Raw genomic sequence first — 25898 nt, 5'->3', positions numbered from 1 at the left:
AAAATTTTAATAGTAAAATTTATTACTTAAGTTAAAAGTTATAAGTCTTAAAATTATCAATTATATTTTTCATCGCAATCCTAAATATATGCTGGGGCTTTTTTTTTTTATTTATTTAAGAAGTGGCTGTAGTGTGCAGAAGAAGCTCAGTTCGGCATTAAAAGGATATAAATCAAACAACGTACGTTAATTAGAACGATTTTGATCAAGAGTTCCCCAACGAAAAAGAAGAACACATACCATGCTGTTACTGTTGCACAATTACAATTTACAGGTCTCTGATTAATGCTACTTAGGGATGTATAAAATTCGGTCAGGAATTACTAGAGCGGCCGATCTTGGTCTCAAAATTTGTGGACCGAAGAAGTTCGGTGTGGTCTCAGAATCTATTAATTTTGGATTAGATTCGACTGAACTATATATATATTTGAAGTATTTTTAATAATTTAATATATTATTTTTATATAGTAATTATATCAATTAATAATGTAATTTTTATTTAATTTATTATCATTAATCATATAAAATATTAAATAATATATTATATCAATTAATAATATATAATTTATATTATTATATATAAATAGACAGTAGTAATGAAGGAACTAATAAATTTTAATTATTCATTACTAATTTCATTTTCTTTGCATAGTACACACTCATATGAAGAGTCTTATAGAGACCTTCGATTTTATTTATCTCTATTTCTCCCTCATTTTCTCTTCTCTTTGGCTCGAGTAACATGTCGAACAGAATTCGAGCAAAAAGTAAGGTTAGTGATTCGCTCAAATGGCATATCTAGCGCCTATCGAATGAACTCACAAGTTGTTGTTATAGATGTTTATAGTGAAGTAGGATCCTATGGACCAAACGGACCGGATCGATCCTTTGAGAGTTTAGTCTCATCCAAAATAGAAACCAAAATAGAAAATTCCTGAATTGAAGGTATTCGGTCCAATCCAAAAAACACCCTCCAGACCGACCGGACCCACAGAATTCACCCATAATGCTACTAACATGAATATAAAACATCCAGCTTGGTCCTGAACGCCGCGCAAATCAATAACGTTGGCAAAGTTTGTTGGACCCCGAAGCTAACAGCAAGTCAAGACGATCGAGACCCTTTCTGCTTGTGTGAGTGCGAAAAGAGTAATGCTATATATAATCACTTTTACGTATTCTTTACGTACTCTATTGATATGATTGGTTGGATTAATTTTTTTTTAATATACAACTAATCATATCACTGGAATGCACAAAGGAATTCATAAAAATGACTGCGCATAGAATTTTTGATGTGAAAAAGCCTGCATAAAAATGCAGAGGGCGCGCCGGCCTTTTACAAACTTTCATGTTGTATCCATGTCTTTAAATTTAAAAATTTAATTCAACGAAAAAAATGTAAATTTAATTATTTATATTATATTATTAACATTAATTACTCTTACGTGTGGGCCTTATTATTTTAACAAGTGACTCAATATTTATAATAATTAATTGAATGGGTAAAATATTTATATCAGAATTTGAATTCAGGAACTTGATCTATTATAATATTATATGAAATTATTATTTGTCTAAAAAATTTATGTCGATAAAAAATATAAATTTAATTATTTATATTATATTCTTAATTATATGGAACCAATAAACACTGCATGGCCTGATTTTAATATATACGTTGATTTTATAATTCAGCCAGCCCATATACTCGCATTAAGGTAGTATAAGCTTATCAGCTGTTTTTGTAGGAGACTAGCTAGCTAACCCAAAAGATATGATTTTTTTGTTGTTTTTTAAACCCAAAAATAAATCGTGTTTTTTTTTTTTTTTGAAGGTATAAAAGTTAGCTTCATATGATTTTTTTAGTGTATATATATATTGCTTAAATGGTTTTTTCAAGGTACATTTATGTTTGGTTGTTTGTTATTACTTTGATATTTTGTTTTTGTTTTAGATTGATCATGAAGAATATTAAGTCATTGAGGAACGTTACGCATAGTCTTTATTTCTCACAATACAAATTTGGGCAATGTTATTTTTAAAATCTTTTAAAATTAAAAAATTATTCATTTTAAAATGATTTTTTTTTCTCATTTAATAAAAAACTTGCGAATACATGCCGTTGTTACTTAGAGACCACAAATAGAATTTCTTTAAGTCATTATCATCATATAATTAAAAACTTATTTACAAATAGGCCTATGAGGTCAGGCTCGACCCCAATAGAAGAACTAATCAGGAAAACACAAAACAAGTGAGTAGCGAAGTGATCGGCCTCAGACCATGCTTACTAGCTCTAAACAGAATTGCTCCTCATGAGAGGGAAGCATAAAGGGACGTTCGATCCCTTGTGCATTTACTAATTAACAAATTGAGATGACGAGGGTCTGTTCACACAAGTTGCACCATGCCTGTACCTGCTTCTCGTAACAAAATGCATGCATGCGATTTCGACCTTCCACAATCAACTCCAGTCTTTGCGCCACTTTCCTCCAAACCAAACCGGCCATCCATGCATGCAGGTACGTTGTCGACATATAAATATGGAGTAGTCCCCAAGAGGGTGAGGCATTGAATGTATTCTATATATAGCCCAACAACATGGCAGTAGCAAAATGTGCTTACGTAGCCAACTTATTTTTTCTTAGCTTGGGATTTTGTGGTGCTTATAGATTCCCCCCTCCCAAGCCTGATCAAGAAGCTGATCATAAACAAGAAGGCCATGGCATCCAAGGAGGAATGTGGTCATGGGGTAAAGGCGGCGGCGATGGTGGCGCCGTTGGAGGAGTTGGCAGCGCTAGTGTCAATTCAGGTCCTGGATTTGGCGTTGCTGGTGGGAATATTGCTGGTTCCGTCGCTCATGATCCTGGTACTGCTCAGGGTTCTGGGGTTGATGTTGGAGGTATGGCCGGTGGTTCTGGTGACGGGTCAAATACTAGTTCGGGAAGTGGCTCTGGTAGTTCTGGCTATGTTTCTGATAGCGGTTCTGGCACTGGGTCTGACAGTGTCAAATGGGGCTCTGGGGAAGGCCATGGTGGAGGTTCAGGAAGTGGTTACGACTGGGGCTCGGGTAGCGGTTCTGGTTTTGGATCAGGTTCTGGTTCAGGTAAAGGTTCCGGTTGTGGTGGAGGTGGTTTCGGTTCTGGTGGCGGCTCCGGCTCCGGTTCCGGTTCTGGCCAAGGGAGTGGAGGCGGTTCTGGCACTGGGAACGGCTGCGGTGGAGGAGGTTCTGGAGGTGGTTCCGGCTACGGCTGGGGCAGTGGTTCTGGTTCTGGTGGCGGTTCCGGTTCCGGTTCCGGCCAAGGGACCGGAGGCGGTTCGGGCAATGGGAACGGCTGTGGTGGACGAGGTCCTGGAGGTGGTTCCGGTTATGGCTGGGGCAGTGGTTCTGGTTCTGGTGGAGGCTCCGGCTCCGGCTCGGGCTCCGGCCAAGGAAGTGGAGATGTTTATGGCGGTGGCCCAGTCGGTTGGATCCCAAAGTTCGGAATCCCTGGTTTTACCGGTGCTGGTAGTGGCGGTGTTAGTGGTAGTATTGTAGTGAATGGGGTGGTCTCCAGTGCACACCGGTGAATTGTCTCGGGGATGGATGCGTTTCAATGAGATTGTACTTTGATTATGGCAACCACAAGGACAGCAAGGAAGGCGGCGGTCATCATGATCATGATCAGGACCATAATGGCGTAGAGAGGTCCACAGATGGAAGCCATGACGAGGATATTGTACAGCACGAGGTCGATCATCGTGACCAAAAGCACGTGAGAGATGCCATGGCCCCAAAGTCAGGCTAGGTGGACCTGGGGCAAGTCCGCTGATGTCATGTCTGGAATATATTGCCAGACAAAATACCATGATTAAGAAGCGTAAAATCAAGGATCAGAAATCAGAAGTATAGCTTTAGATGTGAAAAAAATATATGAGAAACTACTAAGGGATATCAGCTTCATTTTTACGCATTATTTATAGAAACAGGCCCTATTAAGAGCATCATCATCTCATTCTTCATTCTCATCTCTATAATTTAATTTAAAATCATATTTTTTTAATTTTTTCTTAAATTTAATTCATCTTTCAAAAATTTCCTACATCTCACTCTCCATTCTTATCTCTATTCTATTAAATAATATTTTTTTATTCTTTTTTTATTATTTTTTTCTTTCACTTCTATTTACAAATTTAACTACTCAATATTTTTTCTTATTTTTTGAACTATTATTACTCTAGTGAATATTTTAAACAAAAATTTAAATTATTTTTTTGTGAGTATGATAATATTTTTAAAATTAATTTTTATATATTTTTTTAATTAATTAAATTATTTTTAAAATTATTATTTAAAATTATAATAAATATGAGTACGAGAGAAAGTGTAGATGGTTAGAAAATTATTTACTTTATATATTAGAATAAAATATTGATAAAAATAATTTAGGGAATGAATAGTGAGTTCCCAAATATGAGGACTTACTGTTTATTCCCTAAACATTTTTTCTAAAATGGGGATCCGGATATGGGGGGTATTTTGATCAAAACTCCATAATAAATCTTAAATTATGAAGAATATAGTGTTTTAAAGGACCGGATGAAGATGCTCTAAGACATAATTGCTTAAACTTGCGTTTCTAGAAAACAACATACAGAAAGGCTTTTACGATTTTGAAGTGTCACCACGCGAAGTGATAATTCGTTTGAAATGGTCCTCCATTTCTTCATCAAACACGAATCCACTAGCACATTTCCAGAGTATTAAGTGATTATTACACCGAAGCTTGATAATGTTCACCATGCACGCACCAGCTTACATAATCTTTAAGATCTTTGCTCGCTCTCAGCGACAGCGGCATCTGCCCAGACTGCCCAATTCGCTGCACTTCCTGTGCGTGGAATGCTAGGAAGCCGTGTGTAAAGGTCCACCTGAAAGATAACTCCACAGATGTCTCCATTGTCGTCTTCACGAACAATTGCTCTAACCCTGTGAAGTGGATGATCAAAGCTCAAAAGCCCACTTCCATTCATGAAAATGCATCCTGTCATAGCATTACGAAAGCCTATTTTTCAGCATATAAAACTCGCTCGTTCTGCAGCCTAGATTGGGGGGGGGGGGGGGGGGGGGGGGGGGGGGGGGGGGGGCGTGAGCTGAACTAACCAGGAGGAAAAGGTGCACAAGATTTTCCACAGGCTTCTCTTATAAGGTTGGGATCATTAGAGCAGACCAAGGACCCATCACTGGCCATTCCCCATTCAAGTTCTACGCGTCCTTCACGGTCCTAAAAATGGTAGCAATAATTGTTCAGAAGGAAAAAAAAAATGGTTGAAATATTTTTCCTTTCACGAGCTAGCATTTTTTTATCACAAAATTTGATTTTGTATGAGAACAAAAATTCCAAAATCAATGGAGCAAGTGAATTTCAGAAACCAACGTAAAGCAGGCTAAGTTGAACTCACCCTGGCTAAAAAAAGTCTTCCAGATGTAGCATCAAAGATAATGAATGCGAATTTTCCTTCGAGATCTTTTATGATTTGATCAGGTGGATAGGGTGCTCGATCTCTCAGAACCTTATAGGCTTCAACTACAATCATGGCTTCTGTTGCTTGTCTTGAAAGGCCATAGTGTCGTCTAAGGTCAGGAGTGTTCACTAGAATCCCATGGAAAATGCAGAAGATATCGTCTTTTACCATGTTAGACCTATCATCATTCAAATGAGTGACGCTTTAGCCCGTCAGGCACTTCATTTCATTTCATATATATATCTATATATATATACACTTTCTTTTAAGTTATAAAATTTCAGGGTTTTTTAGTAGCTCTAGCAAAACTTCAACCATGACTTCTGCAAACGGAATTCACTTTTCTAAATTTAGGAGCAAGAAAATCATTCAATATCTCTTCCAACTAATAAGAATCGTATAGGAAGTTGGCTTTACATGTGAGCCCCTGTACCTACTTGTCTATATGAACTGTGGAACTTCTACTTTTAAATATATACACAGAAGTAGTACCATATTATATGTATAATGTAAAGTTAGCATATTGAACAAGATTGAGAAACTTTAGTGATTTTACTGGCCAATTGTGAAGGACATAGAAACGTTCTAGCTAATAAATCAATGTCCTTTTTTTATGGGTAGGAAGAACATAACCAATGTACCATTATTTTGTTGATAAGGTACATCTTTGACTGAGAATGATATTTATAATCCAACTTTAGGAACTGGGGTTAGGTTCTTTATAAGGCACAGAATTGTTAGATCTCAGGGTTTAGGGGCTTTGTGATGTTGATTTAAGGGGGGAAAATTGTAGACATGTTGGAACTTCAAACAAAAAAAAAAATGAAGGCGAATTCACTTGGTTTTTGGTGTAATTCGCCCGTATCAGACATGGGGAAACCACACAAAACTATAGCAGTAGAAATAAGATCATTTAACAAGTAACTAATACCTGGGCTGTAATGGACTTTCATTTTCATGCGACATGGCCATAAAATTCCCATTTGGAAGGTTGTACACAGTAGACTCCGGCCACAATGACCGGAAAATCTCTGCTATTTCCTGCCTAGATTTCATATTTTCTAACCCCATCTTAGGAAGCTTCAGCTCCTCCGGTGGTTTTCCTATTGCTTTCTCAAACACAGCCAACATTTTCAGGCAATGCTTCCAAGACTTCTCTGCTTGCTGAATTTGGTGCACCGAATGTCGTTGAGCTTTCCGGATGCTTATGCATGCAAGAATGCTGTGTTGGGAGTGTGCATGTGGCAGCTACAAGGGTTATTCGGGTGGTACGTGTAATGTGCATGGTTGGCTTGGCATGCAGGCATAGTGCCAATTATTATTATTTGATGTGAAACTTGAACGCTTCGTTTTTTGGATGCGGCAATTTTGTTTTGTTCATGCAAGTTGCTAGACTTAAACGCTCTTGGCAAGCAATAAATTATCTGCGTCTGAGCCTGGAGCTGACATCGATTTTATTACAAACAGGGGAGTCTTCATCAACCAGAAAATTTGGCTGCGGCAACAGATGCTTATTGTGAAATTGTATCCAGTGGCATTGCCTCCAACAATTAACCGGTCCACCCTCAACTGAAACTAGGCTATGTAATGGACAAAAGTTGAAAGGGATTGTCAGAAAATCCATAATTGAAGAAACATGAAAACTTAACAAACCATCGAGATTTAGAATCAGTTTGACAGTTACAAGACCAAATAGTAAATTAAGTTTTTTATCTTGCAAGGATGGGAACACCACAGGCAGCAGGAGCATGCTCCTCCTTTTTGTAGACAAGGTTCCCCCTTACAAAAGTTGCCAGCGTTCTTCCAGATAGTTTTGATCCCATGTAGGCAGAGATACTCTATATGGATGAAGTTCACAGCAAACTACTGTATTAGAAGAGAATCTAAGTAGGCATAATAAAAGTGAGAGTAGACAAATAACGAAGACATACAGGATGCTTAAGGTATACAGTGTAGCCATCATTGAGGTCAAACTCCACTTCTGGTTCCCATATGGCAATATCTGCATGGTTTCCCACAGCAATTGCACCCTAGATGATAGAATCAAAATTCACACAATGATTGGGTAAGAAATTGTTAGGAAATAATACAAAATTGTCTAATCTGCATGTACTGGACTGATTCCAGCAAGCCACTGTTTTGAGCTTGTTATATCTAATTGTTTAAATCACAATGATGAATATGAAAGAAGTAGTAATATCACCTTTAGTTCTAGTCCAGCAAGTTTGGCGGGCCTCTCACTCCACCATAGAGCCAACTGTTCCAAAGTTACCCCATATTTCTGCCCATATGACCACGTCACAGGAAGAATGAACTGCAGATACTCACAAAAGGATGGCAGTTACTTGTTAGAACCAAGGACTGAAAGAATGTCAAACTAATTGAGAAATTGGAGCATACTTTCCTTTTTACACTACTACGCATATTTGAAATCACGAGTTTAACAACGTATATTTCAATGTCCCTTCAAGTACATCATTTCAATATTCCCCCCATGGAGCATGCCTAATTATGGGCAACAAATTGTCCAATGGCCATAATATAATCCTCCACCTCTGGCATCGAATGGGATTAGAAATGACAACCTCGCCTCTGAGTTGGATGATAGGGTATCTAAAGGACAATGTATAGATTTGGCTCTCATAATGCTTACATGTGTTACGATACACCTAGGCCTCTACATATATATCCAAGCAGTAGTTCTCATGTCTCAGTTATTTTGTTAATCTTCTTAATTTCCTCCAAGATAAAGACAAATATCATGCATGCTAATAAAAATATATATATATATATTCTCTACCATATAGACAAGCTTCCTCAGCTGTGGCGTGTGTAGTAACTTTTCCCTGTTAAAACTTAAAACCATGCAAGCACACAGAACAGGACAATGAGGTCCCATGCTCACTAACATGAAACCTCCCTCATCCAAAGATGTAGCCGGGTACAGTGCCCAATCAATTTCATGAAAAGTTTGCTGCAACTTCTAAGATGAGTCCCTCAAAGTAGCATCCTATATAAACAATTGCAAGCTATGGTATTCTTCAGTCAAGTTCCATGGTATCCATAGATTTTGACAAGTTATCTATCTATACTAAGTGTAAACACACCAACCTGCAAAGACGATATGCCACCCCAGGCCTTCAAAAAGTTACCATCATCAAGCAGCTTGAGTTCTGGCAGTGTCGGAGAATGATCAGAACTTAGCACATCAATATGTCCTTCCTGAAAATACATCAAAACCATGTAGAATCATATGTGGTGTATAGTAAAAATATAGCATTTAAGTCATATGTAATAGAAAATACCAACAAAGCTTCCCATAGTTTTTCTTTATTGGCTGAATCACGAATGGGTGGAGAACACTTAAAACGAGTATCTCCATCCTGAATCTCTTCTGCTGAGAAAGCCAAATAATGGGGGCAAGTCTCAACAGTTATGCTGTCACCACCACTTTTTGCTTTCTATAACAAAATGTAGAAATGAGACTAACGTTCTCAGTCAAAAGAAAAAAGCATTTACAAGTATTGCTTTCCACGAGAGAAGTAAAGTTTGAAAGAATTAATAGAGGCAAATGGCTCTAAGAAAATTCATGTAGCCATTCTCAGTTGGCTGAAATTGAAGATCCACTGAAGGAAGTTGTTATGAGGAAGAGAACAACAGTAAAAAAAGGCTTCAAACTAAAAGAAGAACAGATAATTCTGATTATTGATCTTGTCATGGGTGCAAGTCTATGCCAAAGTAGATGTGTATAAAGGTCAATAAGAATTTGGCATCTTCAGTAATATTTATGCCTCACTGGAGCTACGCGCATGATACCTTAATAAGATCTAAGGAAGAACTTGAATCAGACAAGTGAACGATGTGAAGATGAGCTCCTTCTGCGGGACCACCATTCCTTGTGTCCTTTGTGACAGTTACAAGCTCCTTAATAGCTGCCTCCTCCCTGATTCAGAATAATGAACGATATCACAAATAATGTAAAATGACATTGATAGAGATCGCTCCAACTAAAGATGATTATCCTGAAATGCTAGAGGTACCTCCTTTTGATACTTACGGGGGAGAAAAACAATGACTACTTTCTCAGTTTCAAGGGGCATGAAAATTGAAAGTAGTTATCTAGTGCCAAAAAAAGGTGGTCCAAACTAGAGATCCTATGTGTTTATATGGCTTTTATTTGTGAAATATTGTGGCTAATACATCAGGTATTGGAATGTTTTAACATTACTCATGGTACGAAAACATAATGAATTGATACATGATTTGTATGCCAGGTTGAAGCAGAATGCATGTACACTATGTCCCAGTGCAAGCCAGAATGGATGATTGACTGGACCAATATGTATAACTACCATAAATAAATTAATTTCATAAAAAATTTTGTCTGGAGGATAAGAACATAGCAAGCAATAGCTCAATAGATTGATTACTTGTTCACAAAGTCACAAGCAACATCTTACCATGAAGGTGGCCTAGTCTTAAGATAAGTTGAGTACAAACGAGGATCATCACTACCCTCTTTAATCTCCAAGTGGCTTTCAGAATCTTGTTGAAGCTCTGCATGTACAAGTAATGGTCTTCTGTATTTTGCCAGTACAGACAGTCCCTCCTGAGGAATGAAGAATTGTATATCTTATGCAAGTATGCCAAAATAATGAGAATACATGCAAGCTTATATTATAGCAATAAAGGCTACCTACAAAATTATTCCTGTATCGTGATGGAATATTGTATAATTGGATGAAAAGAACAGTTGGACTATTGTATGAACATTTGGATTGAGTATCAGGAAACAAACCTTAATATGATTGATGTTTGTCATGGGGAAATCGTTGATCCCTGAAGGACACATGAAGGACTACAAAGAAACACAGAACTTTATCAGATGATCTCTAATAAAATACTTATCAGAAACGGGAAATCTTGAGTCAAAATGACCTTAAATAATACATGCATACTCTATGTTGTTGTATTTTCATTGCCTAATAAGCCTTCTTAATGCATATTTTATCAATAACAATTCAAAGATGGTGATGAATAAAAAACCTACATGATGTGATATTTACAAAATGTTCCAATTTTACCCTGTAGAACCAGTTATATGCCAAAAATCAATTCATGTTGTTTTCATGCCGAAGCAGGTAGTTGATACAATTATAAGTTCGAGAGCAGCACAAAACCACTCCTGAAACTTAGGTTCCACTAATTGATGTAATTGACAGTAGATCTTATGTTGCAGTCCTTAGCAGCTAGAGAGCATCATTTTCATCTACCTTAGAAAGATTAGGTTACTAACTTACTAAATAAACTGATAGAGAAAGGGGGGAAGTGATACAATCATACTTTATGCATCAATCCTTCATAAGCCTGCTAAATTAGCTTACACTCTGAAAGTCATTCTATGCGAGGATGTTAAATTTAACATTGGAAAATCAAGAGTCAGAAGAAATAAGGATTTGGAGGTTCTGTTGTTCAAATAGGGAACTATTTTCACCAGTGTAGACTTTGTTCCATCCACGTTTCTCAAATGTAAGCAGGATGTGTAGTGCCGTGAAAGTAACAAATATGTCTCTAGCAATTACACATATGCGTGAGGTTAAATAAAAGAAAAAAAAAAAAAAACTGGTAGAATAACACAAGCACCATGATCGAAATTGAGATATCCAAAAGTGGCAGTGTGGTTGTGGTGGCAAGATGGCTTCCAATTAGTAAAATAGAATGCAATTTCTCCTCCTAGTTCTTGATATAAGAAAAATTGCCCAATCCTATGCATGCTTTGAAATAAAGAGGAAACAACTGAGCATAATGGTTCACACGTATTTGTGTGGCTGAGAACAACTGATAGAGATATTTTAGGATTATAAACAGTTGTAGAGTTTGCGAGTTGTTAATACTGTAAATGCTACCCAATTGATAAACTAACAGTAACCCTGTTCTATGCAGGATATGTAAGAATGATCGGTGACAACCAACAGCACTTCTGAAAAAATTTACCTTCAAACCAAGAGCACCTGCATTTAGGAGACCCTCAAGAGAACTTGAGTTGAATGCATTTTCGGGAACTAAACCTCCCCAGAAACCTGTTGGTCACATAGTTTAGAAACAATGGTACTTGAGTTTTCATGGGGCTAATTTATAGATTCAACAGCATACCAACATCAACATAAATCCTCTCCTTTGCTGCTTCAATCTGTTAAGCAGAAGCACAAATGGCCGAATTAGATAGCAGTAAATTGAACTGATCTGCAATTATAACCTCATATAAACTCACAGCTTCATTTCTAAATAAAAGGAGATGGATGGGATATGAAAGCAGAAGAAACTCACACAAATGAACATGAAAAAAATTAGAGTTAAAAGAAATAGTTGGCTTTGTGATGTGTAGGAATGTAATCAAGACACAATTTCCGCTCATCAGTCGGTACCTTGAGTTTCAATGTCTCTTGAGACATGGTTGAAGGAAAGTTATTCAGAGGCATGTCAACTAATGTTGTTATACCGCCTGTGGAAAACACAGTGATGCCAAATAAGAACAGAGGTGATCAATATTGAAAGGTCAAAAGTTCTGGTATCGCATAGAAATCATGTTCAAAGTTCATAACCGACAGAAGGACCTTCGGAACACAAGTACAAATGAGGGAGATTGCCATACCTGCAGCGGCTGCTTTAGTCCCCGATGGAAATCCTTCCCAATCAGCTCTTCCAGGATCATCAAGATGTGCATGCCTTCCATGAACAAAACCAAAGAAGTTCACATTAAAAAAAATAATAATAACATCTTATTTCTATTTTTGCAAGCAAGTTTTCTTATTGATACAATCAAATTGACTAACCTTTTATGCACTGCAAATTACAGCCCAACTAAAGAACTACATGATAAACAATTTCCAACAATATAGCATAAGGTTTAATGCAATCATCCGTGCCCTGGTCAAGGGGTTTCATATAATTGCATAATGAGTAGGATGAGTTTGCTACAAGAGATATGTACATCAAACAATAAATACATTTGAAAGGGCTCGAAGGTTACATCTGAAACACAATTTCTGTACAGGATTCTTAGATGTTTGAACTTTGATTCAGTTGTTGAGCAATCTGGTTTGACGTGGCCTCATCATTGGCTCTATAATTAACACTAATCAAAGGAGAACATTTGAATGGACTCTGTTTTACTTTTTGACATGATAAAAGTCGCAGTACCTTACACTCTGAACCAAAATGTTAATGAAAATACAGTGCGAAAATGTCATAATTAGACAAAGAACTTTGCAAATTAATGTCTTTGGCCGGACACAACCCAAAATACGGTACCAAATTTATGCAACCATTTATTATGCTTTCACAGTGAAGAAATAGACAACAAGGAAGAGAGAGCTTTCACGGCTTACATGTCAATCAGGCCAGGCATGACAACAGCCTCTCCATAATCAACTACATGTCCCTCCTTGGAATTCCAATGTCTATCCTCCTCTTTAACAATGGTAACAATCTTACCTTCCTTTATTTCAACTGCCCATTTACAGATTTTATCAAGAAAACTGCATTAATTAAGTGGTAAAATGATAAGCCTAAAAAAATCTTGGTTTAACAAAAGTTCAGTAATGCTATTCATGAATCATAATCTTTTAACCAACATCCTTCTTCGTTCCTTCCTTCACTAGGAATCAAATGATTGGAAATTTATTTGTTATTTTTTTATTTATACATCAATCATATCGTTAAAAGTACGAAGAATACCAATTTTTCCTAGATTAATACCAACTAAACAGACCTGCACCAGAAATGACCCCTTGTGGTGTCACAATACGCTTGCTGGCTATCCAATACCGCTGGTAAGGAAGAAGGCTGCATTCCTTGTGAGGCAACTGCCACATGAAACGTCAAATTCCATCAGCATAAGATTCGCCTGAAATATGAAGCTACTAAAATTGCCATAAACCAAAAACCATTCCAAACAATTACTACTTTCTCAGGTTTTACTCAATATAACCAGAAACCTTGGAAGAGTAGTTCTGGACGTAGAACAGGAACAAAAAAGAAGCGCCCAGTGCGAGCAGAGGTAACATCCTCCATAGTAGCATATACTCCATTTTCTCTGCTACCACACGAGCACAGACAAATTCGCAAACGCACGCCCGGTTCAAGGAGACAAAACGAGCCAATTGAGAGAGGGACTCCTCGAGGTTCACGAACCTGTAAAAGTTGACTATTTGCGTCACGCGCCGGGGAAAAAATCCATGTCACAGCACTCCCTCGGCTCCTCACAGCCGGTTTCAGAACCCATTTGTTTTTCGACGTGATGGGGATACGACTAGATACTCAGATTATGCACTAGATTTTGCAGTGCATAATCTTCTTGAATTCAGGGAGCTACCAGGCCCTGCTTACGTGTTGAGCCAGAGATTTATATATTCTCTGATTCTAATTGGACGCTTAAATTTGGAAAATAAAAGACCCAACGTTGAATATTCTCGTTGTAGATGGAGATCACTCTATTTAGATTTTATGATAAATAAATGGAAATTATTTATTCATTAATGTATCTAAAACTGTATTTCTAAAACAAATAATAAATTATCAGTTACATATACTTATATAAGATTCTTTTTATTAATTTTTATTTAAAATTTTTAATTTTTAACATATTAATAACTTTTATGTAAAAAAATAAATATTTATAAGTTTTTCTTAAATACATAAAATATTTATATAATAAATACTCAATAAAAATTATACTTTATATTTTAAAAAATACTAGCATGTCTCATAGGTATATTTTCTCATTTTGAGAGTTAATGTATTTAAAAAAAAAATTAATAATTACAAAAATAATTTTTAATATATTAATATATATTTTTATTTTTTAAAAATATTTAAATATGTATAAAAAATAAAGTTTAACAGCAAACAAAAATTTCAGTGTCCACGTTGGTTCGTAGGACCGCACTAGTGGAGCATAGCTGTATATTTTGTACGTTTCCACTTCCCAGATTGAATAATGAATATTTTGGACAATAATGGTGTATAAATTCTATCCGATGAGTCAGGGACCATTCACATAACGAAAGGGTGATACTCCCAGCCGGTCGGATATGTAGTTTTTTTCACACCCACCAAGTAAAATGCATTTGCACTCTCATGCAGATGATCTCTTTCTCTCACCCTCTCCCTCCTCCCACCCACGTCCTGCTCCCCTTCTATCTCCTATCTCTCTCTCTTCTCTCTCTAAAAGACTCTCTCTCTGATGTTGGGTTGTAAAATACGCTCTCTACAAAGTTTTTGAGAGAGTTGTTGTCATAGCAAGGTACTGTTTTTCTTTCTTCTTCCTCCATTTGTTATACATGTATAGTGCTGCGAAAATGTGGGAGAGAATATGTTTGGTTGCTCTGAAAATGTGAGAGAAATCTGTTTGGCCACTGAGAAAATGTGTGAGGGATTTCTTTCTTGCTTACAATCATTTCTCAAACTTCTGCAACCATTAGACTTCATATTTCATTTCATGGCAAATATAGTATTTGGATCTTGATTGGATGTGGTCTGGATCATTTAGAAAATTTTATTTTTACTTATGCACGATACAGCAAATGGTCATCATTTTGAATATAGAATTTTGGTGACATGTGGGCGAGGGAGGAAGGGATGAATTGCTTTCGTCGTTTTTCTCCAAGGGAGGGGGAAGAAGAATAATGCGTGGGAGGGAGAAGAGACTCTGCGTGCAGGTGTAGATGTTTAGTTCCGACACCTCTTATGTGGCCAACTTTTATTAGTGGGTGTAAAAATAACAACGTCATCCGACCGGCTTGAGTTTTTCTCATAACGAAAACAACAAAAATTATACTTAATTTTTCTCTGTACCACGTTTTGATATATGAGTTGTCTACGTATAGTTTTTATTTGGAATTGTTTATATAAATCCATATAATTATATTTTAAAATAATTAAAATTATAATAATATTCCTTTTTAGATAATATTTTTTTATTCTCATTTATTAATAAAATTGTACACGCAATTCCTCATTTAGAATTGTAAATAGAATTTTTCTTAATAGACAATGCTGTTAGTAACAATAAACAACCAATGAAATGAACCGATGCAATGTAGATGATTTTTTTAATTTTTCTAATTTTTTTCTTCTAATCATTTTTTACACAATTTTTAACAGTTTTAAAAAATAATAAAAAATATCAATTCACTAATATTTACTTTTTTAATCATTAAATAATTTTTTTTTTAAATATTCAATCAATCATTTTAATCGGTCAACTTTATCATTTCAATTAGCATTTTCGCTATTTTGCTTGAGCGATTGTCGGGCAAGGTGTCAAGCAAACTTTCTATTTGATGTATCGCTCAAGCCAAGTTTATGTCTAAAATTTGTTTAAACGGTTAGTTGAATGAACTCTCTTTCTGAACTTCTCTCAAGCAACTAGTGGAACGAACTCTCTAATCGAGCAGCTGATCAAGTGAATGTTGAACGAATTTTTTTATCCGGCATTCACTCGAATCACTGACAAGCGAACGTGGAACTGTGCCACGTCTCGTCTTTTCTTCAGTTTTCTTCGAAAATTCATCATGTTACTTCCCCCGGTGCCTCAAGGAGAATTACAACTCTTTCCCCGCCTTCCAGCCTTTACACACTCTGGCATGTGACGTATAATCAACTGGATTTGTACGCTCGGCAAGTTAGTTAGAACTAGTTATTTCTTATTTCAGCTGCCATAACAAACTAAAAATATGTTAACACTATTTTGCAGTCTAATAAAGTTTTTTCTTCGATACAATTTTCTTCCATAGCTTATTTGCATCAATTTTCATACTCTATTTCTCAACCACATACAGAAAGAGGGGAGAGTGAGAAAAAATGATTCCGCAACAGTGGGCATCGCCTTGCAGAAATACGTGCACGAATAAGTGCGCAAAGCTGATGCAGATTCCATGTAGGACTCTTTTCTCAGATCTGTGTCTGTGTTTTCTTTCCGAACATTGATCCTGTACATTTTGCAAACCTTGTAGGTTAATGTGTATTGTACCTTGCTCGATTTGTTTATTCGATCACGGTATAATCTTTGAATTTCTATTTATTTTAATACCGGTAAATTCTTCTCGGTAATGTTTAAATGTTTACCCATTTTACTCCTTTTGGCGTTCTTTCGGTGAACCCCCGAGCGTATAGGCCAACTTTGCTTAGCTTTGGAAATTTCTAACACGTTTAGAACTAAACTTCGAAGGAAAAAAAGATTTTACGAAAAGTTCCCCCTCTAAATGCATCAAGAGCTGGAGCACCCTCGATGGTCTTGAATGAACTGCCGCTTCTTTCAACGGAAGTTCATGTAGTTAAACACTCTCTTCTTGGAATCTCCAGCTTTTAGAAGTCGGCGTAGGTGAATCATATGCGTTGTAGGCAGGATCCACTGTAATACCAAGTGCATGTTATGTAAAGTTGCTTGATGGATGATGGAGTACTATTAGTTCTTCAGTGTTAGATGACAACATGCAAGTAGTAGAAAGAAATCTACGCCCTAACCTTTTAATATCTATCTTCAACATTTTGACCGATTCTTACTGATTGAGTCAAGATGAAGATGTTCTAATTCCATTCTGTTTGGTTCTTTCTTTTTGAAGTGTTTATCATATTTACCGTGGTTGGATTCTCATTTTTCTTTACCGGTGCTTGTTTTGGGCTTCTTTGGGTGAATTCTCATTATTCACAGTTAAGCTTTTCCAGTCCTCGAGGTTTATGTTGCTTTTCTCTTAGTTAGTGCTACTGTTCTTCATTTTTGCATTGTGCTACTCATGTATGACAATATATCGTCGAAACCATAATGAGAAACATTTGGCCACACATTAGTGGGAAACCACACATAATGAGAAACCATAATGTCTGGTTTCCCACTAATGATTTTCCTAACTAATGAGTGCACCACATCTATACGCTCTCTATCAAAGACAATAACTGCCAATGTTGGATATCCCCCCACCTATCTCTATTTCCTTCTCTCAGATTCTGGTTTCCCCAATTAAATCCTACAGATTTACCCAGTCTGCACTTCTAGAATTATGAAGTATAACTTTCTTTTATGTTGATCTTTTCAGCAATTCCACTATGCCGAATAAGATACCTTATTTAACCATGTTTGTTTAGTAACTGATAATAGCAATATTGATGTAAAACCATCTCATGAATGCCATTTTATTATGGCACCTACTTTGTAGGATCACATGGGCGCGAGTTACCCTTGTTTAGGTTATAACAAGTATATATAGTTCATGTATAAGCCTTAATTAATTTAAACTGTTTGAAGAGTGGTGCTGTGACCCAGAGGTTTCACTTCATGCAAGATTCTTTATAACATTTCTACTCTCTATCAGTTCAAGAAGGACATTGGGATCTAATTCTTATGCTTGTTTTGGGTCTCTTTTGTGTATTACTCAGTAGTCACTTCAAAGTCCTTGTGCTGGAATTTGTTACAATAAGTATATAGTGCTCTTTTAAAATTTAAAACTACTGATTAAATACAGTATGGATTCTTGTAGGGCGAGTATTTTGCAAAAAGGCATGCGATACTGATGGAGAGATGTGGGAAGAATGCAAGTTTTTCTTACCTGATTCGTGTCAATTTTGCTTCTAAATCATTTAGGTCGGGTGTTTATATTTTTTCATTTTAAATTCATATTTGAAACCGTTCATTTTCTCGAACTGATTACCATATTATTTTTGGATGCTAATTCTTTCTGAGGTTTGTACTCATCAAATCTAGAGCTTGATTCAAATCCTTTTAAGGTATTTGTGTTGTACTTGAGCCGGATCAACACTCTAGTGTATGCAGTAGTTTGGCTCCATTTGTTTCTAGCAAAGTAAGTTAGGAAATCAATTTTGTAAGGGATTTTTTATTAGAAAGAATGTGCTAACCTATTGAGGAGATGTTCGTTGGAAATTTAAAAAATGGACCTAAAATCCCCTTAGTTACTCTTAAGGGTGTGCCTGTGTTGGTAGACCTGTACTCGCTTCTTGAGTTATTTTGTATTTAAGATTCTTTTATTGGGACTTGTTAGGCTTGTATTGAGGCTATTTTGGAGATTTTCTAAATATGAAAATCTCCTATCTATTTCACATTTGTTGGACTACATATTTTGTTGTGTGTATTTGGAGATTATAGGCTAGTGATATATCTATGTTTGATAGTTTTTCACAATTTGGAGAGAACTTTATATGGTTTGAATGTCAACAAAAAATTAGGATGCTTGTTTTCAGGTTTAGTTTAGTTCAAGTAATTGGTGTTAACATACTGGTCATGCATGCAAATCTAGATTTCAGGTTTGGGTCAGCCGGTAGCTCCAGTGGCCCCTAGAAAACATTGCCCCATCCCTTAGATATAAAGGGATGCTTGTTAGGGTTATTACAGCTACTCTATGGGATTAATACTCTTCTTACTTACAGAAGTTTCCCACCTACTTGACAGTCTTGAGCACTGCTCTTCTCTGTTTTAAAGGGGAGAACTTGAATTAGCTGGTGTCTTGAAAATGGCCGTTAAAACACACTCTCGGTTCACTTTAGCTTGGATATTTTTTAAACAATGATTTATCCATACATTGGACCTGATATGTAATAAATCATTGGTTTGAAGAGCTCTTTTACGAACACAAAAAAAAAGTGCATACTGATACATGGGAGCGGGAAGTCAATATTTATTCTTGTAGTTGTTTACAAGCTTCACTTGAGAAGATATTGCATTTCCAGGCTTGGAGGAGTGCGATGAGCTATGCTATAAGGACCCTGTACTAAAGGGCCGCAAGTGGAGTGCCTACTTTGATCGTTCTCCCGGTGCTGCAGTCAACTCAGAGGTTCTCTTATTCACTCGTGGTTCTTTCATATTTTTCCTTTGTCTCATGACACTGAATGATGTGATTTATTTTAAAATTTATGGTTATTGCCTACAAATTAAGCTGCTTGGTGAAGATATGCGTTCATCCCCTTTGGTTAGTAAAATAACCTAGTTTGTGGTTTCACCTTTGTATCAAAATGAAGTATTTGATATGCAAATTCAATGGAAATAGTATTTATTGTTACTGAAGTTCAGAGCTTTTGGGCAAAGAAAGTTATTGGTTAGGTTAGGTCTCCCTTGCACGTGAAACTGAAATTTATTTGAGGGCTCGAGAAGAGGATTTGAGCAACTTCATGTAAATTGAAGTGACATGGTGGTTTGTGCTGTTGATTATGGATTTGGAGTGACATGGCTATGCCCAGATCGTGAGATCCCTCCAAGGACAGTTGAATGACTCTCATTACTTATGTTTCTTTTTCTTAAAAAGGAAAAACTAAAATAAACCCATTTCAACTTGTCATAAGTGTTAGAGATAAAATCAAATCAACAAGAAACCTTGTTCACCGTGACCCAGCAACCTGTCCTCTTTGTATCTTGTTTCCTTTCTCCATCACCGTACTGTAGATGCCTTTTACCTTGTGGTTATCATTGTCATGGAAATGTAACTACCAAATTAGAGCTATTTAACAGCCACATTGTGAACAAAAGTTTGTCAGAAGAGATGGCTTGGTGAATCTACTGTACTTCGTGCTCCTCTTGGATAAAGCATATTGTGCAGATCCAATGATTTTCTTTTTTACAATGATAAGTTTTAGCCATCAATAGCAAGATGAGAATAGCATGGGTGATGCCAGGCTGGGTGGTTGATCTTTTGGCATGTTGGAGATGAATTACTGGGACACCACAAATTGCAGCTATAAGGAAGATGGCACCTATTTGTATTCTTTTGTGTATTTGGAGTGAACATAATGAGAGACTTTTTGAGGATCATGAATGTAACAGCCCACTAGAAATTCAATTGTGGAATTTCTTTTGACCTTAAGAACCTCGTGAAAATTCCGTAAGTTTACACGAATCGACTAATCGCATAGGTTTTAGCCTGTCAACATAGTTAGTGTTATCACTCACTATGGTGCCAGAAATGCGATTTTAATTATTTGAGATAGTTAGAAGTGTCAGAATACATTATAGTCTACACCACTAGGCTTAATTGAATATTTAGGATTTTTTAGTACTAAGTTTATTACGTTTATTTTTGGAATGAATAGTAACCTCGGTAAATATACTGAGCGCAGTGTTTTCAAAATCATAGTGTGAAATGTTCAAATTAGGATAGCGATATTTTATTTGGACACTTGGCAAGATCTTAACCACACATAATGAATAGTATTAGATACTTAGCACAAAGAGAAACCATTAGATGGAATTGTGAAGGAAATCAAGGTGTGAGATCATGACACCTAAGCAAAATACACATTTGGAAAATATCTTAAGAACATAGATTTAAAATACACATAGAAAGATTTTAGCCACCTTACTCTTCCAAGTCTACTCCACATTTGGAAAATATATTGAGCTGATTTTTATAGATATTATTGGATAGAATATTTTGAGATAATATTTTATAGATATTTTGGGTAGGAGAAAACCACACTCAACTCTCAACTCCAGCCTTATCATCTCCCTTATCTCTTCCATAAGCATCTCCAGCCATCACCCACGAACTTATCTTCATTTACACGTTTCTTTAAAAGAATATCAAACATTCTCTCTCGGACAGCTTTTAGGAGTTCTTTTGCATGCCCATTTCGAAGCTGTTGTAAGTGTTTTATCATAAAGTCTCCTTCATATAAGTTGTTCCTTTTTTAGTCTAGTTTACATGGATATCTTATTTGCCCCATTTGAAGATCATTTGGTCAGTCAAATATTGTGTATACTATAGAAAGGTCATTCTGGGAGATAAACTGGAGAATATGTTATAGTTTGGAGTTTTTGACCAAGCTAATGGATAGATATTGGTCCGAAATTTTTATGGAGTATTGTTAACATGTATATATGACTATTGGTTGAGGATTTTTGCATGATTAAAGGTTTTGATGAAAGATTTTCTTAGATTTAGAAACTTAGAAACTGGAAGAGGAATAACAGTTTCTGTTTTGAGAAAGTTTAACTCTTTGGTGGTCTAAACCTATTCTAATGACTTTGATAATTTTATTGGAGGATCCTAAACATCTTATATACATGTTATATTATTATTTTGAAGATATTTGATGTTAGTTTCAAAGATATGAAATTTTATACAAAGAGATATTCAGATAAGCCAAAGTGTGGATGTTCTTGGCTAAATTTATGTTTTGGTTAATTTTTAACCATGTGATCTTGAATTAGAAGCTTATATATGTTTTAGGACATCTTTTTAAACCATGTGATGGTTTGGTTTGAAGATCACATATTTATAAGTCATAGATCAAAAGGTTGATCAAAACAAGTTAGAAACAAAAATCAATAGAAATAACATATGAGAATTTCGGCCCTATGGAGTTTTAATAGTTGTGATTAGTTTTAAATTTTTCTAAATTGATATTTGAGTTGAGGATAAAATTTACATGAGGCATGTAAATTTTGGTGACTTTTGGAGTTAGTATGCAAAATCCTTAAGTTATGGGTAAAACGGTCATTTTCCTACATGTAGGAAGTAAAATGGAAATTTTACTCTTTAAGTTAGTATTTTTCCATATTTCAAATTATTAGTGATTTAGTACTAACTTTTAGAATCACTAATTACAGTTCCTCGTGATCGCGCTTGAGGTTTTATAAGAAACGCGGAGATCGAGGTAAGTTAGCTTTTAACTTACTAGCAGTCTACTGTGTATGTGTGCTAAGTAAAAGAACTACAGTATATGTATGTGTGTTATCATATATGTCATGCCACGCCAAGTTATCACGTAATTGTTTATTATACAGAATTTATTCTGTCATCAATTTTTATCTGTTACATAATATATTCTGTTATGTATTACTGTACATTACAAGTACGTCATGCTAAGTATGTCATCTATTACATGTATGTCAAGTCATGTAATATTCACTGTTGCAAGTATGTCATGTTAAATATGTTGTCTATTATATGTTATGCCATGTTACGAAATGTTTCTATCTCAAGTTGGTCATGTATTTCAAGTTATGTTCAAGTCACGTTTCATCTTGAGTACATTATGTTTGTGGAGAATACATGGGGCCACAACAACTGTGGAGTATGTATTTTACTACAATTGTGATGCGTAGAATACATGGGGCCACAACAACTGTGGAGTATGTATTTACACGTAGAATACATGGGGCCACAACAACTGTGGAGTATGTATTTTTCATGTTAAGTCAAGTTTGTGTAGAATACATGGGGCCACAACAACTGTGGAGTATGTATTTTTCATGTTAAGTCAAGTTTGTGTAGAATACATGGGGCCACAACAACTGTGGAGTATGTATTTACACGTAGAATACATGGGGTCACAACAACTGTGGAGTATGTATTTTTCATGTTAAGTCAAGTTTATGTCGAATACATGGGGCCACAACAATTGTGGAGTATATATTTTTAATGTTAAGTCAAGTTTGTGTAGAATACATGGGGCCACAACAACTGTGGAGTATGTATTTTTCATGTTAATTCAAGTTTCAGAGCAAGTTCATGCTAAGTCAAGTTTCAGATCAAGTTCATGTCAAGTTAAGTTCAGTTCATGATTCAATTTAAGTTATGTCAATTATGCTATGTTGTACGCTAAGTTATGCTTTAATTACTTATGAATTTGATTATGCATTTATGCTTTTACTGTCATACATGTATCATTAGTCTGTATGGAAGTTTTTTGTTAACTTGCTGAGATTTGTAATCAAATCTCACTTTGGTAGTCTCAACTACCATTCCCCCCGAATGGTAGATCTTGTTACAGGACCTGAAGGAGAATCAGGAGCTGATCAACTAGACACAGTTGACTAAGTGACGGTGCGACATAAATGTTGATATAGTAATTAACGTAAATTACTACTTGTACGATTGAGTTGCATCTCTACTATTTTTTGGATCATAACCATTTTGGACTAGTGTTGTGATCTTAGTTGTTCAATGGATTTTTATTAATGAAGTATGTTTTAAGCATTTGGGATATTTTCAATTTGGTGCATAGTATTGCTAAAGAAAAAATTTATCCGCTGCGAATATTGCATATTGTTAGATGCATGTTAGGAATATTGCATCTTATATGTCATGAACGGGGGCAGGTAACCTTGTGTTGCATGTCTCGACGTTTCAAATGTCCGTCCGATCCCAAACGGAATTTGGGGGCGTCACAATGAATGTTCCTTGGAAGAGTTTAGGAGCTTTTTTTGGAAGACTTTTTCTGTGGGCCATTGTTTTAGATCTAAATGATCTTAGCTTCTATGATTTCCTTATAACGGTTTCTAGTTCTTAAATAAGTGTATGCTTTCGTATACCTCTATTGTGCTTGGGCTATGCCTATCTTTATATCAATGAAATATCTTATTACTTATAAAAAAAAAGTTTTAGCCATCAATGTCATTTGATGCAAGAATTCATAGGCTCTGTACTTCAAGGAGAAACCAGTATTTAAGATTTCACGATACTAATTCTTTTTATTTGGAAATTTTGTACATAGTGCTGGAATTTAATATTTAGGCTTAATTATGACAATGTATTTTCGAGGCACGGTACTTCTTCTAGCAGGGATATGGGATACATCTGGTTCAACTTTACAGTCATGCTTAATGTTCTTCCAACATTCTATTAGTTTTTAAATTACGAAAATGCACAACAAGGAAGCAAATAGAATCGACATTGGTGAATTTGCTTATCTTACCAATTCATTGATTACTGATTGTTTAGCATTACAGGAATTTTTCCACGCTTGTGTATCTGGCTGTGGTTACAAGGTTAGTTTGTTCTGAACGAGTTAAGCTTTAAGTTTTAGTGAAGAATTCTGTCTTGCACATTTTATCGGGTTACAAATATGCATATGAAAACGTGTAAATATAGATACGATGCATTGGGCATTTGTTTGTTTCATTTCCTACATTTCTGGTCATTACCAGAGAATCATCTAGCGACTTCAGTGCATTATTTTGCTAATTTTCTCTCCTAGATATCAGGCATAGGAATACCCCAAAATTTCATATAAAGGAGTGATATAACCATTGCATTAACTCAACAACGTTTATTTGTATGTTGCAGTTTGATATTCCCACAGAGAAAGTTGATGAAGTTCGTTCGAATAGACCACCTAAGCCTCCCCCTCTCCCAAAGCCCACCCAACCACCTGTTGGTCCGAGCACGACTACCGAAGATGTAACAAGCACTTCTGCATAGTGAGAGACAAAACACATATTTACTAACAAAATGCTGACACTACCAATGTTGTTAGCATCACAAAACAATTTTTTTCTGCTTCAAATACCCTCTTCGAATTAGCTTCAGCACAGGCCTTTGCATTGACAGAAGGTCGTGTACTTTTTGGTTCATCTTTTGTCCCTCAGTGGGTTCCTCAACCTTCACATCACTGAAAAACTGGTACTTTGTTTCTTTTCTCTCTTGATGGCATGCATACCTTAAATAAACCAAGTGTAGTTTGGATTCTGTTCAATATTGATAAAGATAGAGAAGTCATTGATAGATATTGTTAGTGAGTTTTATGTTTTGGAAAGAAGTCCAAAACATTTCTTTCGATGGACAATGCACTGTGCCACTCTTGCTGCTCAAAGGATTGTGATTGTGTACCAGGTTTTTTTTTTTCTTGAAAAAAAACTTGCATTAATAAAACTGATACATTAGTGGTACAAATACTTTAGTAAAGAAATTACACAATTGGTGGATCTTTGCCACTATGAAAAGCAAGAAGGCAAGGAGGAATAGAAATAAGAGGTATGCTTCCAATAATATTATTAGAGGCTGTCCACTGCACAAATTTATGTGCGCATCGATTCTGAAATCGATGTATCTTAATCGCCTCCCACAAAGCGAATTTATCCAGTAAGATTCTAGTGTCTCTAGTAATTCCTTCTGCAATCCAATCTTGAATGTTATTGGGATCATTTAAAGCTGATATTGTTCTTTGAGAGTCTCCTTCCAGCCTGTTTTTTTCTAGCATTTTGCTTTGAGCTTCTTTGACTCCAATATAAGCGGCCAATGCTTCACCTTGATGTGGGTTGCAACTAGTTGAGTGCGCTGCTACCAAAAATAATATGTCTTTGTTGTTCCATCCTATTGCCACTGAAGTGCTGCCATTTGTTTTTACTGCTACATCAAAATTTATGGACACAAAATCTGGAGGTGGGTCAACCCAAATGTTACCATGTTGCTGATTTTGCCATTCCCATGCTCTACTATGCTCATTATATGATTTTTTAACTTGCTCTAGGAATTAATGAATAGATTTCTTTTCTAAGTTGTGGATCACTTGATTCCTATAAAACCAAACATTGTCCATGGCAATCACAGCAAATAATTGAAAATTATGAATGTCATCCTCCTCAATTTGGAAATAGTTGACAG

At 35.9% G+C, this 25898-nt stretch overlaps 4 protein-coding genes across 21 annotated transcripts; 2 read left to right on the top strand and 2 right to left on the bottom strand.

The window, feature by feature from the left end:
- The first annotated feature begins 2604 nt into the window (after positions 1 to 2604).
- LOC122275993 (glycine-rich cell wall structural protein 2-like) lies at positions 2605 to 3573 on the top strand. Its single transcript, XM_043085392.1, has one exon. It carries the CDS (start codon positions 2605 to 2607, stop codon positions 3571 to 3573), a length of 969 nt encoding a protein of 322 aa, XP_042941326.1.
- Positions 3574 to 4619: 1046 nt separating this feature from the next.
- LOC122276480 (stem-specific protein TSJT1-like) lies at positions 4620 to 6795 on the bottom strand. 2 transcript variants are annotated; one of them, XM_043086242.1, is made up of 4 exons: positions 6440 to 6795; positions 5446 to 5686; positions 5147 to 5267; positions 4620 to 5048 (listed from the first exon to the last, which is right to left on the bottom strand). In XM_043086242.1, the coding sequence occupies exons 1-4, from the start codon at positions 6637 to 6639 to the stop codon at positions 4810 to 4812; spliced, it is 801 nt and encodes a 266-aa protein (XP_042942176.1). In that variant the 5' UTR covers positions 6640 to 6795; the 3' UTR covers positions 4620 to 4809. The 2 variants fall into 2 exon arrangements, with proteins under 2 accessions (XP_042942176.1, XP_042942177.1); XM_043086243.1 differs by having other exon boundaries at positions 4620 to 5027.
- Positions 6796 to 7116: 321 nt separating this feature from the next.
- On the bottom strand, positions 7117 to 13957 carry LOC122276479 (allantoinase). 3 transcript variants are annotated; one of them, XM_043086240.1, is made up of 15 exons: positions 13506 to 13954; positions 13280 to 13373; positions 12897 to 13017; positions 12161 to 12234; positions 11934 to 12010; positions 11662 to 11698; positions 11503 to 11588; positions 10307 to 10366; positions 9969 to 10117; positions 9325 to 9451; positions 8814 to 8969; positions 8620 to 8730; positions 7712 to 7822; positions 7440 to 7538; positions 7117 to 7346 (listed from the first exon to the last, which is right to left on the bottom strand). In XM_043086240.1, the coding sequence occupies exons 1-15, from the start codon at positions 13596 to 13598 to the stop codon at positions 7218 to 7220; spliced, it is 1524 nt and encodes a 507-aa protein (XP_042942174.1). In that variant the 5' UTR covers positions 13599 to 13954; the 3' UTR covers positions 7117 to 7217. The 3 variants fall into 3 exon arrangements, with proteins under 3 accessions (XP_042942174.1, XP_042942172.1, XP_042942175.1); XM_043086238.1 differs by having other exon boundaries at positions 12897 to 13046; positions 13506 to 13953; XM_043086241.1 differs by lacking the exon at positions 8814 to 8969 and having other exon boundaries at positions 12897 to 13046; positions 13506 to 13957.
- A 601-nt stretch (positions 13958 to 14558) lies between these two features.
- On the top strand, positions 14559 to 25080 carry LOC122277775. Of its 15 annotated transcripts, none has more exons than XM_043087917.1 (7): positions 14559 to 14812; positions 16350 to 16447; positions 16524 to 16840; positions 18045 to 18098; positions 19249 to 19352; positions 24245 to 24283; positions 24582 to 25080. In XM_043087917.1, the coding sequence occupies exons 4-7, from the start codon at positions 18086 to 18088 to the stop codon at positions 24714 to 24716; spliced, it is 291 nt and encodes a 96-aa protein (XP_042943851.1). In that variant the 5' UTR covers positions 14559 to 14812; positions 16350 to 16447; positions 16524 to 16840; positions 18045 to 18085; the 3' UTR covers positions 24717 to 25080. The 15 variants fall into 15 exon arrangements, 10 of the variants coding, with proteins under 10 accessions (XP_042943851.1, XP_042943847.1, XP_042943848.1 ...); XM_043087913.1 differs by having other exon boundaries at positions 16524 to 16887; XM_043087914.1 differs by having other exon boundaries at positions 16524 to 16891.
- Positions 25081 to 25898: the final 818 nt, after the last annotated feature.

This window comes from Carya illinoinensis, chromosome 9, assembly GCF_018687715.1.
Source record: "Carya illinoinensis cultivar Pawnee chromosome 9, C.illinoinensisPawnee_v1, whole genome shotgun sequence".
Taxonomy (NCBI): Eukaryota; Viridiplantae; Streptophyta; class Magnoliopsida; order Fagales; family Juglandaceae; genus Carya; species Carya illinoinensis.
The sequence above is the reverse complement of the archived record's forward strand: the minus strand, read 5'-3'. Positions and strand labels throughout refer to the sequence as shown.